Below are 12,306 nucleotides of genomic sequence, written 5' to 3' on the forward strand. Positions count from 1 at the left end.
TCCTTCACCGACATCGCGCTCACCTGTGTCTCTGTCCTTCACCGACATCGCGCTCACCTGTGTCTCTGTCGGTCACCGTCATCGCGCTCAGCTGTGTCTCTGTTGGTCACCGTCATCGCGCTCAGCTGTGTCTCTGTTGGTCACCGTCATCGCGCTCAGCTGTGTCTCTGTCCTTCACTGTCATCGCGCTCAGCTGTGTCTCTGTCCTTCAATGTCATCGCGCTCAGCTGTGTCTCTGTCCTTCAATGTCATCGCGCTCACCTTTGTCTCTGTTGGTCACCGACATTGTGCCCAGCTGTGTCTCTGTTGGCCACCGACATCGCGCTCAGCTGTGTCTCTGTTGGTCACCGACATCGCGCTCAGGTCTGTCTCTGTTCTTCACCGACATCGCGCTCAGGTCTGTCTCTGTTGGTCACCGTCATCGCGCTCAGCTGTTGGTTACTATCATCGCCCTCACCTGTGTCTCTGTTGGTCACTGTCATCGCGCTCACCTTTGTCTCTGTCCTTCACCGACATCGCGCTCAGCTGTGTCTCTGTCCTTCACCGACATCGCGCTCAGCTGTGTCTCTGTCCTTCACTGTCATCGCGCTCACCTGTGTCTCTGTTGGTTACCGTCATCGCCCTCAGCCGTGTCTCTGTCCTTCACCGTCATCGCGCTCAGCTGTGTCTCTGTCCTTCACCGTCATCGCGCTCAGCCGTGTCTGTCCTTCACCGTCATCGCGCTCAGCTGTGTCTCTGTCCTTCACCGTCATCGCGCTCAGCCGTGTCTCTGTCGGTCACCGTCATCGCGCTCAGCCGTGTCTCTGTCGGTCACCGTCATCGCGCTCAGCCGTGTCTCTGTCGGTCACCGTCATCGCGCTCAGCTGTGTCTCTGTCCTTCAATGTCATCGCGCTCAGCTGTGTCTCTGTCCTTCAATGTCATCGCGCTCAGCTGTGTCTCTGTCCTTCAATGTCATCGCGCTCACCTTTGTCTCTGTTGGCCACCGACATCGCGCTCAGCTGTGTCTCTGTTGGCCACCGACATCGCGCTCAGGTCTGTCTCTGTTGGTCACCGACATCGCGCTCAGGTCTGTCTCTGTTCTTCACCGACATCGCGCTCAGGTCTGTCTCTGTTGGTCACAGTCATCGCGCTCAGCTGTGTCTCTGTTGGTTACCGTCATCGCCCTCACCTGTGTCTCTGTTGGTCACCGTCATCGCGCTCAGCTGTGTCTCTGTCCTTCACCGACATCGCGCTCAGCTGTGTCTCTGTCCTTCACTGTCATCGCCCTCACCTGTGTCTCTGTTAGTTACTGTCATCGCCCTCACCTGTGTCTCTGTCCTTCACCGTCATCGCGCTCAGCTGTGTCTCTGTCGGTCACCGTCATCGCGCTCAGCTGTGTCTCTGTCGGTCACCGTCATCGCGCTCAGCTGTGTCTCTGTCGGTTACTGTCATCGCGCTCAGCCGTGTCTCTGTTGGTTACTGTCATCGCGCTCAGCCGTGTCTCTGTTGGTCACTGTCACCGCGCTCAGCCGTGTCTCTGTTGGTCACTGTCACCGCGCTCAGCCGTGTCTCTGTCCTTCACCGTCATCGCGCTCAGCCGTGTCTCTGTCCTTCACCGTCATCGCGCTCAGCCGTGTCTCTGTCCTTCACCGTCATCGCGCTCAGCCGTGTCTCTGTCCTTCACCGTCACCGCGCTCAGCCGTGTCTCTGTCCTTCACCGTCACCGCGCTCAGCTGTGTCTCTGTTGGTTACCGTCACCGCGCTCAGCTGTGTCTCTGTTGGTTACTGTCATCGCGCTCAGCTGTGTCTCTGTTGGTTACCGTCATCGCGCTCAGCTGTGTCTCTGTTGGTTACCGTCATCGCGCTCAGCTGTGTCTCTGTCCTTCACCGTCATCGCGCTCAGCTGTGTCTCTGTCGGTTACCGTCATCGCGCTCAGCCATGTCTCTGTCGGTTACCGTCATCGCGCTCAGCCGTGTCTCTGCAGGTCACCGTCACCGCGCTCAGCCGTGTCTCTGCAGGTCACCGTCACCGCGCTCAGCCGTGTCTCTGTTGGTCACCGTCATCGCGCTCAGCCGTGTCTCTGTTGGTCACCGTCATCGCGCTCAGCTGTGTCTCTTCCTTCAATGTCATCGCGCTCAGCTGTGTCTCTGTCCTTCAATGTCATCGCGCTCAGCTGTGTCTCTGTTGATTACCGTCATCGCGCTCAGCTGTGTCTCTGTTGGTCACCGTCATCGCGCTCAGCTGTGTCTCTGTCCTTCACTGTCATCGCGCTCAGCTGTGTCTCTGTCCTTCAATGTCATCGCGCTCAGCTGTGTCTCCGTCCTTCAATGTCATCGCGCTCAGCTGTGTCTCTGTTGGTCACCGACATCGTGCTCAGCTGTGTCTCTTTTGGCCACCGACATCGCGCTCAGGTCTGTCTCTGTTCTTCACCGACATCGCGCTCAGGTCTGTCTCTGTTGGTCACCGTCATCGCGCTCAGCTGTGTCTCTGTTGGTTACTGTCATCGCCCTCACCTGTGTCTCTGTTGGTCACTGTCATCGCGCTCACCTTTGTCTCTGTCCTTCACCGACATCGCGCTCAGCTGTGTCTCTGTCCTTCACCGACATCGCGCTCAGCTGTGTCTGTCCTTCACCGACATCGCGCTCAGCTGTGTCTCTGTCCTTCACTGTCATTGCGCTCACCTGTGTCTCTGTTGGTTACCGTCATCGCCCTCACCTGTGTCTCTGTCCTTCACCGTCATCGCGCTCAGCCGTGTCTCTGTCGGTCACCGTCATCGCGCTCAGCTGTGTCTCTGTCCTTCACTGTCATTGCGCTCACCTGTGTCTCTGTTGGTTACCGTCATCGCCCTCACCTGTGTCTCTGTCCTTCACCGTCATCGCGCTCAGCCGTGTCTCTGTCGGTCACCGTCATCGCGCTCAGCCGTGTCTCTGTCGGTCACCGTCATCGCGCTCAGCCGTGTCTCTGTCGGTCACCGTCATCGCGCTCAGCTGTGTCTCTGTCGGTCACCGTCATCGCGCTCAGCTGTGTCTCTGTCGGTCACCGTCATCGCGCTCAGCTGTGTCTCTGTCGGTCACCGTCATCGCGCTCAGCTGTGTCTCTGTCCTTCAATGTCATCGCGCTCAGCTGTGTCTCTGTCCTTCAATGTCATCGCGCTCAGCTGTGTCTCTGTCCTTCAATGTCATCGCGCTCACCTTTGTCTCTGTTGGCCACCGACATCGCGCTCAGCTGTGTCTCTGTTGGCCACCGACATCGCGCTCAGCTGTGTCTCTGTTCTTCACCGACATCGCGCTCAGGTCTGTCTCTGTTCTTCACCGACATCGCGCTCAGGTCTGTCTCTGTTGGTCACCGATATCGCGCTCAGGTCTGTCTCTGTTGGTCACCGTCATCGCGCTCAGCTGTGTCTCTGTTGGTTACCGTCATCGCCCTCAGCTGTGTCTCTGTTGGTTACCGTCATCGCCCTCACCTGTGTCTCTGTTGGTCACCGTCATCGCGCTCAGCTGTGTCTCTGTCCTTCACTGTCATCGCGCTCAGCTGTGTCTCTGTCCTTCACTGTCATCGCCCTCACCTGTGTCTCTGTTAGTTACTGTCATCGCCCTCACCTGTGTCTCTGTCCTTCACCGTCATCGCGCTCAGCTGTGTCTCTGTCCTTCACCGTCATCGCGCTCAGCTGTGTCTCTGTCGGTCACCGTCACCGCGCTCAGCCGTGTCTCTGTTGGCCACCGACATCGCGCTCAGCTGTGTCTCTGTCCTTCACTGTCATCGCGCTCACCTGTGTCTCTGTTGGTTACCGTCATCGCCCTCAGCCGTGTCTCTGTCCTTCACCGTCATCGCGCTCAGCTGTGTCTCTGTCCTTCACCGTCATCGCGCTCAGCCGTGTCTCTGTCGGTCACCGTCATCGCGCTCAGCCGTGTCTCTGTCGGTCACCGTCATCGCGCTCAGCTGTGTCTCTGTCCTTCAATGTCATCGCGCTCAGCTGTGTCTCTGTCCTTCAATGTCATCGCGCTCACCTTTGTCTCTGTTGGCCACCGACATCGCGCTCAGCTGTGTCTCTGTTGGCCACCGACATCGCGCTCAGGTCTGTCTCTGTTGGTCACCGACATCGCGCTCAGGTCTGTCTCTGTTCTTCACCGACATCGCGCTCAGGTCTGTCTCTGTTGGTCACAGTCATCGCGCTCAGCTGTGTCTCTGTTGGTCACCGTCATCGCGCTCAGCTGTGTCTCTGTCCTTCACCGACATCGCGCTCAGCTGTGTCTCTGTCCTTCACTGTCATCGCCCTCACCTGTGTCTCTGTTAGTTACTGTCATCGCCCTCACCTGTGTCTCTGTCCTTCACCGTCATCGCGCTCAGCTGTGTCTCTGTCGGTCACCGTCATCGCGCTCAGCTGTGTCTCTGTCGGTCACCGTCATCGCGCTCAGCTGTGTCTCTGTCGGTTACTGTCATCGCGCTCAGCTGTGTCTCTGTCGGTTACTGTCATCGCGCTCAGCCGTGTCTCTGTCGGTTACTGTCATCGCGCTCAGCCGTGTCTCTGTCGGTTACTGTCATCGCGCTCAGCCGTGTCTCTGTTGGTTACTGTCATCGCGCTCAGCCGTGTCTCTGTTGGTCACCGTCACCGCGCTCAGCTGTGTCTCTGTCCTTCACCGTCATCGCGCTCAGCTGTGTCTCTGTCCTTCACCGTCATCGCGCTCAGCCGTGTCTCTGTCCTTCACCGTCATCGCGCTCAGCCGTGTCTCTGTCCTTCACCGTCATCGCGCTCAGCCGTGTCTCTGTCCTTCACCGTCATCGCGCTCAGCCGTGTCTCTGTCCTTCACCGTCACCGCGCTCAGCCGTTTCTCTGTCCTTCACCGTCACCGCGCTCAGCCGTGTCTCTGTCCTTCACCGTCACCGCGCTCAGCCGTGTCTCTGTTGGTTACCGTCATCGCGCTCAGCTGTGTCTCTGTTGGTTACTGTCATCGCGCTCAGCTGTGTCTCTGTTGGTTACCGTCATCGCGCTCAGCTGTGTCTCTGTTGGTTACCGTCATCGCGCTCAGCTGTGTCTCTGTCCTTCACCGTCATCGCGCTCAGCTGTGTCTCTGTCCTTCACCGTCATCGCGCTCAGCTGTGTCTCTGTTGGTTACCGTCATCGCGCTCAGCCGTGTCTCTGTCGGTTACCGTCATCGCGCTCAGCCGTGTCTCTGCAGGTCACCGTCACCGCGCTCAGCCGTGTCTCTGCAGGTCACCGTCATCGCGCTCAGCTGTGTCTCTGTTGGTCACCGACATCGTGCTCAGCTGTGTCTCTTTTGGCCACCGACATCGCGCTCAGGTCTGTCTCTGTTCTTCACCGACATCGCGCTCAGGTCTGTCTCTGTTGGTCACCGTCATCGCGCTCAGCTGTGTCTCTGTTGGTTACTGTCATCGACCTCACCTGTGTCTCTGTTGGTCACTGTCATCGCGCTCACCTTTGTCTCTGTCCTTCACCGACATCGCGCTCAGCTGTGTCTCTGTCCTTCACCGACATCGCGCTCAGCTGTGTCTCTGTCCTTCACCGACATCGCGCTCAGCTGTGTCTCTGTCCTTCACTGTCATTGCGCTCACCTGTGTCTCTGTTGGTTACCGTCATCGCCCTCACCTGTGTCTCTGTCCTTCACCGTCATCGCGCTCAGCCGTGTCTCTGTCGGTCACCGTCATCGCGCTCAGCCGTGTCTCTGTCGGTCACCGTCATCGCGCTCAGCCGTGTCTCTGTCGGTCACCGTCATCGCGCTCAGCCGTGTCTCTGTCGGTCACCGTCATCGCGCTCAGCTGTGTCTCTGTCCTTCAATGTCATCGCGCTCAGCTGTGTCTCTGTCCTTCAATGTCATCGCGCTCACCTTTGTCTCTGTTGGCCACCGACATCGCGCTCAGCTGTGTCTCTGTTGGCCACCGACATCGCGCTCAGCTGTGTCTCTGTTCTTCACCGACATCGCGCTCAGGTCTGTCTCTGTTGGTCACCGATATCGCGCTCAGGTCTGTCTCTGTTGGTCACCGTCATCGCGCTCAGCTGTGTCTCTGTTGGTTACCGTCATCGCCCTCAGCTGTGTCTCTGTTGGTTACCGTCATCGCCCTCACCTGTGTCTCTGTTGGTCACCGTCATCGCGCTCAGCTGTGTCTCTGTCCTTCACTGTCATCGCGCTCAGCTGTGTCTCTGTCCTTCACTGTCATCGCCCTCACCTGTGTCTCTGTTAGTTACTGTCATCGCCCTCAGCTGTGTCTCTGTCCTTCACCGTCATCGCGCTCAGCTGTGTCTCTGTCCTTCACCGTCATCGCGCTCAGCTGTGTCTCTGTCGGTCACCGTCATCGCGCTCAGCTGTGTCTCTGTCGGTCACCGTCACCGCGCTCAGCCGTGTCTCTGTTGGCCACCGACATCGCGCTCCCCTGTGTCTCTGTTGGTCACCGACATCGCGCTCCCCTGTGTCTCTGTTGGTCACCGACATCGCGCTCAGGTCTGTCTCTGTTCTTCACCGTCATGCGCTCAGGTCTGTCTCTGTTCTTCACCGTCATCGCGCTCAGCTGTGTCTCTGTTCGTCACGTTACTTGCTTATCTGATCTGGGATCAGGTTTCTGTAAGATGAGGTCGGAGATGATTGAATTTCCTGATAAACTGTAAAAAACTGATCAGATATTAGTTATGACATCATAGCTGATACCTGATCAGTTTACAGCTCAAAGCAGATATGCGGATATCCATCAGACTCCACTGTCTAAGCGATAACCTGTACTCCACCTCCTGCCTCATTGCTTCCATAATGAGTCTGTCTCCATGGAAACCATCAGCTGACAGCTCACTGTTTTGTGATATTGTACAGAACCAATCAGATACAGGCAGGGTTAACCGGTTCTATCAGGTTCTGCTACTGTTCTATTGATTATCTCAGTGTCCACTTTATTAGGAACACCTGTAGTCTGAGGCAACATCTACCTGTGTTTACCTGTGTGTTACTGCGCTCACAATTAAAGCTGCTGCTGTTTACATGGGGCGGTCAGAATATTAGGAACCCCTCTGAATTGTAATGCAGTCCAGTACAACACCAGCACAGAACCTCCTGGGGGAACGGCTGAACACTACAGGTGTGCAGGCATTCCTAATAAACTGACCACAGTGTGTCGTTGGTGTTGCGTGGTTCTAACTGGTTCTCTCTGGACTCAGGGTCGTCCTCGGTTTCCTCCATGATGAGTTTCAGTCGTGGTTCTGAGGACGTTCCGGTTCCACCTCCGGTTCCTCCTCGCAGACGGCCAGAGTCTGCTCCGGCCGAGTCGTCTCCATCTAAGGTGAGAACATTTCTGTGTCTGTATGAACGTTCTGTCGATCCACCGACAGATAACCTTCCAGTTCTGTTCTCTCTCTCTCTCTCAGATGATGTCGAAGTTGGACAGCCCCCCTGCTGTCCCCCCTCGTCAGCCCACCTGTAAGCTCCTCCCCCCTCGTTACTCCTCATCGCTGTCGTCGTCGTCCCCCCCCGACAGCCCCCCCTCCCTGCCGCCTCGTGAGCCCCTCAGCTCTCCCCTGCACCTCCTCCCTCCCCCCCAGGGCCGCCCCTGCTGTGACCTGCTGCCTCAGGCCTTCTTCCCCGCCACCACCTCCTCCTCCCCTTCCATATGCTCCGCCCCCGCCGCCTCCTCCTCCTCACCCCCGCTCCCTCCCCCCACCCCTATAACCCCCACCTCCATCTCCAGGAAGATGCCTCTCCCCTCCCCACCCCTCTCCCTCCTCCCACTTGATGGGCCCCCGGTCCCACCCCGACATGGCGTCCCCAAACTCCCCCCCAAGACATACAAGAGGGAGTCTCTGAGCCACCCCCCCCTACTGGACATGCCCCCCGCACTGTGATTGGATAGTCTGGACTTCCTGGAGGGGACGTGGCAGCTGATTGGGCAGCCTGTGGAGGAGGCGGGGCTAGATGAGCTAACACTACAGCTGATAGGCTCAGAACAGACCAAATGATGGATTTAAAGACATAAAACATCTGATTGACCAATAAGAATGTTCTGAACCGATCCGGACTGAGACCAGATAAAATAAAGATCACGTGCCCTTATTCTGAAGACCCGATTATGGCCTCCAGCTGCAGAACGTCGGAGAACATTCGTCTGTTTGACTGTTCTGTGAGCTCAGACCTCATTGGACCAACTCGTGTTGAATAGGGACTCTTGACAGAGAGGATTGTGGGTAAGGATTGTAGTGCGCCACAGCTGAAGTGGACTCTTGGTCTGAGGTGTAGATGTGTCAGGAGCCTTCAGGTATCGGAACCAGAACCACAGAGGTACTGTATTGGTTCTGGTGGACCTGATGATTGATTGTTTATGATGTAAACTAACATGATGATTGCCTTCTTCAAAACAAGGGAATAAACATGTTTCTGCCGTCGAGCTGGACGGACACCCAGAACCTGTGTCTTACCTGGAAGCTGGTCCACTGCACCTTCCATCTTCACCTCACCCTGACCTCACCTGACCTCACTCGATCAATGACCTGACTTCACCTCACCTGACCAATGACCTCACCTGACCAATGACCTCACCTCACTTGACCTCACTTGACCAATGACCTCACCTCACTTGACCAATGACCTCACCTGACCAATGACCTCACCTCACTTGACCTCACCTGACCAATGACCTCACCTCACTTGACCAATGACCTCACCTCACTTGACCAATGACCTCACCTCACTTGACCTCACCTCACTTGACCTCACTTGACCAATGACCTCACCTGACCTCACTTGACCTCACCTGACCTCACTTGACCAATGACCTCACCTCACTTGACCTCACCTGACCAATGACCTCACCTGACCTCACTTGACCTCACCTGACCTCACTTGACCAATGATCTGACCTCACCTGACCAATGACCTCACCTCATCTCACCTGACCAATGACCTCACCTCACTTGACCTCACCTGACCAATGACCTCACCTCACTTGACCTCACCTGACCAATGACCTCACCTCACTTGACCTCACCTGACCAATGACCTCACCTCACTTGACCTCACCTGACCAATGACCTCACCTCACTTGACCTCACTTGACCTCACCTGACCAATGACCTCACCTCATCTCACCTGACCTCACTTGACCTCACCTCACCTGACCTCACTTGACCTCACCTGACCTCACTTGACCAATGATCTGACCTCACCTGACCAATGACCTGACTTCACCTCACCTGACCAATGACCTCACCTCATCTCACCTGACCAATGACCTCACCTCACCTGACCTCACTTGACCTCACCTGACCTCACTTGACCAATGATCTGACCTCACCTGACCAATGACCTGACTTCACCTGACCAATGACCTCACCTCATCTCACCTGACCAATGACCTCACCTCATCTCACCTGACCAATGACCTCACCTCACTTCACTTGTAATTGTTCACGCAGTGGGGAAAGGGCAGCAGGAAGTAGACCACAGCAGTAGACCTGCGATTCAACACAGATGTAAAGTGGTGGTTATAATACACAGAACGGTTATAGCTCAGCAGCTGACCCCAACACGACCGGGGACACCTGCGCTTCAGTCTGAAATGGCGACTTAAAGATTTATTATTTAAAACCTAACGGCGGCGGGGGGTCGCGATCCGCTGCACCACATTTTGACAACGCATTGAGGGAACTTTATGGTGAATTCATCAAACGCGAGCAGCGTCGTGGTCGCCCCCGTGGATACACAGGAAGTGTCCGTCTCGCAGCACGGGGTAAGAAGCTGAAAACAGTCTAAGCGTAGACGTGACCTGCTATTTTTCTGGTGGGGGATAAAACTCGTCAGCTGGTCTGACACCTCTGCGCACCGCTGACCCCCATCTACTACAGGTAGTACACGGACTGTGTAGAAGTACCTCATACAGCCACTCGAACCCTTTAAATTGACTTTCTTTGCGGACTCCGCCCTCCACCTCGCGTCTTCACTTCTCCGTTAACGTCACTTTACTCTTGAACTGAGGGACTGTGGTGAACCTACGCTGGGTTCAGGTTGTCCCTCTGCGGGGGGTGTGGCCAACGGTGGGAGGTCACCTTTCTTTGTCTCTCCAGGTTTCTAGTAATGTCTCAGAAACAAGTTTAATCAGACATCTTCCAACCCTAGAAGTGCTAACCGACAGTTAAACGATCCTTAATGGAAAAACGGGTAAACTAATAAACGCTGACGGTAAACACAGATGGACCTGAACCTGTGATCTTCTTGCTCTCAACATCGCTCCCACTGGTGAACAACAGTAAGGTCAGCAAAGACTGAGGAGAACAAACAGAGGGCTGGTTCACAAAACCAAGATGGCGGATTAAGCCGGGATGAATTAAGCCGTGACTCTGTTTCACGAAAGCAGCAGCACCTAAATTACCACGGCGTGTTTTTTTCAGTTATTCCATGTTGTCCTGTGCGTTTTGCATATTTTTCATCAGCCTGCATTAAAATAGCAGTTTGTGGTTATTAGGTTTCAAAACTGGAGAAGACTCGTGCACCAAACTTTGCACCAACGAGCAGGTTTACGTGGAAGGAAAGCACATGTAAAGAAAAATGATAAAGAAAAAGTAAAAGCGTGGCAGCCAGCAGCTGAATGTGTCACTGAAACTGTCATAGTGTTATATTGTGCCTTAAGGTGAGCGCCGGACACACACACCATGTGGGAGAGAAATATACAAGCCTATATCTTTTTCATTAGGTTTCATAACTGTGTAAAACTCACACTTCTTATTCCTGAAACAACGAGGAGAAGACGCCACAATGATTCTCTCCCTGGGATCATCTGCTGCAGCTCCGGAGAGGAAATTAATACATCGTGTCATAGTCGTGCTCACGCGGTGCACTGCAGCCATCGCTTCTGTTTCCTCAGCGCCTCTTTTTATCTCCACATGTCGGTCCAAGTCCTGCCGGGGTTTTTATTCTATGTTGTTAAATTCAGTTCAGACATCTGCCAGTTTGTAAAACACTTACCATCGCGCAGCAGGAAGTGTTCACCTGTGGACGTCCTTCAGGTAATACTGACCGGCTGTCAGACCTCAGAGATGCTACAGGATTTTCTTTGAGCACCACATCACTGACTTCTTAGCAAATTCAAATCAGCTTTATTGGCATGAATGTATAACAACAATGTGGCCAAAGCTACAAATAAATGACATAAGAACAATAGATTCATACATTTGATTAAATAAGTGACTTCTCTATTCTCCATATTGACTAATCAAGTAAACCGTCGTCACACAGAACTGACGGACGTCCAGCCGCTCTGCCAAGCCTACTAGAGATATACGCTTTAAAAGCATTTGTTGAAAATGTTGAATCACTGAAAATGCTTTAAGAAAGGTTTATTTGCACAATAAGAAAACAGGCTGACGTGAGAACAGAAGAACTTCGACCGGTGTCTGTGTGGGGGCCTCAGTTTTTATGGGCCCTTAATAGTCCTCGGGTAACACGGCAGGAGCTTTACAAAATGAAGATTAACCTTCGAGAACTCACGAGAACTGATGAATCATTCTCATCAGTAGAACTTTGGTTTGTCCTTGGCAGCCTCGCCTCTTGGTTTTTCTAAAAACCATCCCCCGTTTAGAGACCAGCACGGCCCCCCTCGGCCCACGAGAGGACTCCACCAGAGTTCTGCACCGTAAATCAGCAGCTGTGATGTCAAACAGGACGCCGGCGTGTTCCTTCCCTCCAGTTTATTTAAAGCTGTGCCAGAAGAAGTTATCAGAATGTAAAGAAAGACCAGTAACCTGCTGGAGAGCGAATTAGGGACAGGGTCTTTGCCGTCGGGACCGTCTTAGCTGCACCTCTTCTTCTGTTACAGGACTCGAGGATCTGTGCTGCTGAACGAGCTGATCTGGGGTTAGGGTTACTAACCCACATGAGCTGGCCGGTGCCAGAGGGACTAAGAACAGGCCCTTGTGTTAATACAGCCCCCTTAAAACCACTCCTGGTCCAACCTAAGCCACCTGGAAGACTTGGTTCTCTACGTGACCCGGCCAACACAGTGACATCATCAGCACAGGCTGGCCAATGAGAAACCTCCTTACACCGATGGGTTTCTCCAGAACCGCCTAATCCTCCTGTTGGAGTTCAAAGATGGACTCAGTCTTAGGGTACCGGGGTGATCCGTCAAACCTGATTTAACTGGAAATGAGATTTTTACCACAGAACGTTACCGTTTACACCGTGACTGTGAAACTGACCTCAGATCAGCCAGAAATACATTTATTAAAACATGAAACTCATGATTTAAATGTTACAGGAAATATTTTTATTATTTACTGAACATTAAGATTTTATATTTACATTTCCTGTGTTTGTTTGTGGAGGAAACAGCAGCCAGG

The 12,306-nt window shown here is 54.1% G+C and overlaps 1 protein-coding gene across 1 annotated transcript in view; it reads left to right on the forward strand.

The window, feature by feature from the left end:
* The window catches only part of LOC119899870 (son of sevenless homolog 1-like), a 58,410-nt gene extending 50,031 nt beyond the window's left edge, over positions 1-8,379 (forward strand). Inside the window, exons 22-23 of the mRNA XM_038714681.1 lie at positions 7,141-7,262; positions 7,348-8,379. Coding sequence (XP_038570609.1) covers positions 7,141-7,262; positions 7,348-7,821 — 596 coding nt within the window. The 3' untranslated portion in view covers positions 7,822-8,379. The remainder of the gene's footprint in view (positions 1-7,140; positions 7,263-7,347) is intronic.
* The last annotated feature ends 3,927 nt before the right edge of the window (positions 8,380-12,306 follow it).

The sequence above is a fragment of the Micropterus salmoides genome, unplaced genomic scaffold (genome assembly GCF_014851395.1).
Source record: "Micropterus salmoides isolate LMB-PRFRI ecotype aquatic unplaced genomic scaffold, ASM1485139v1 Ms_hic_scaffold_12, whole genome shotgun sequence".
NCBI classification, from domain to species: Eukaryota; Metazoa; Chordata; class Actinopteri; order Centrarchiformes; family Centrarchidae; genus Micropterus; species Micropterus salmoides.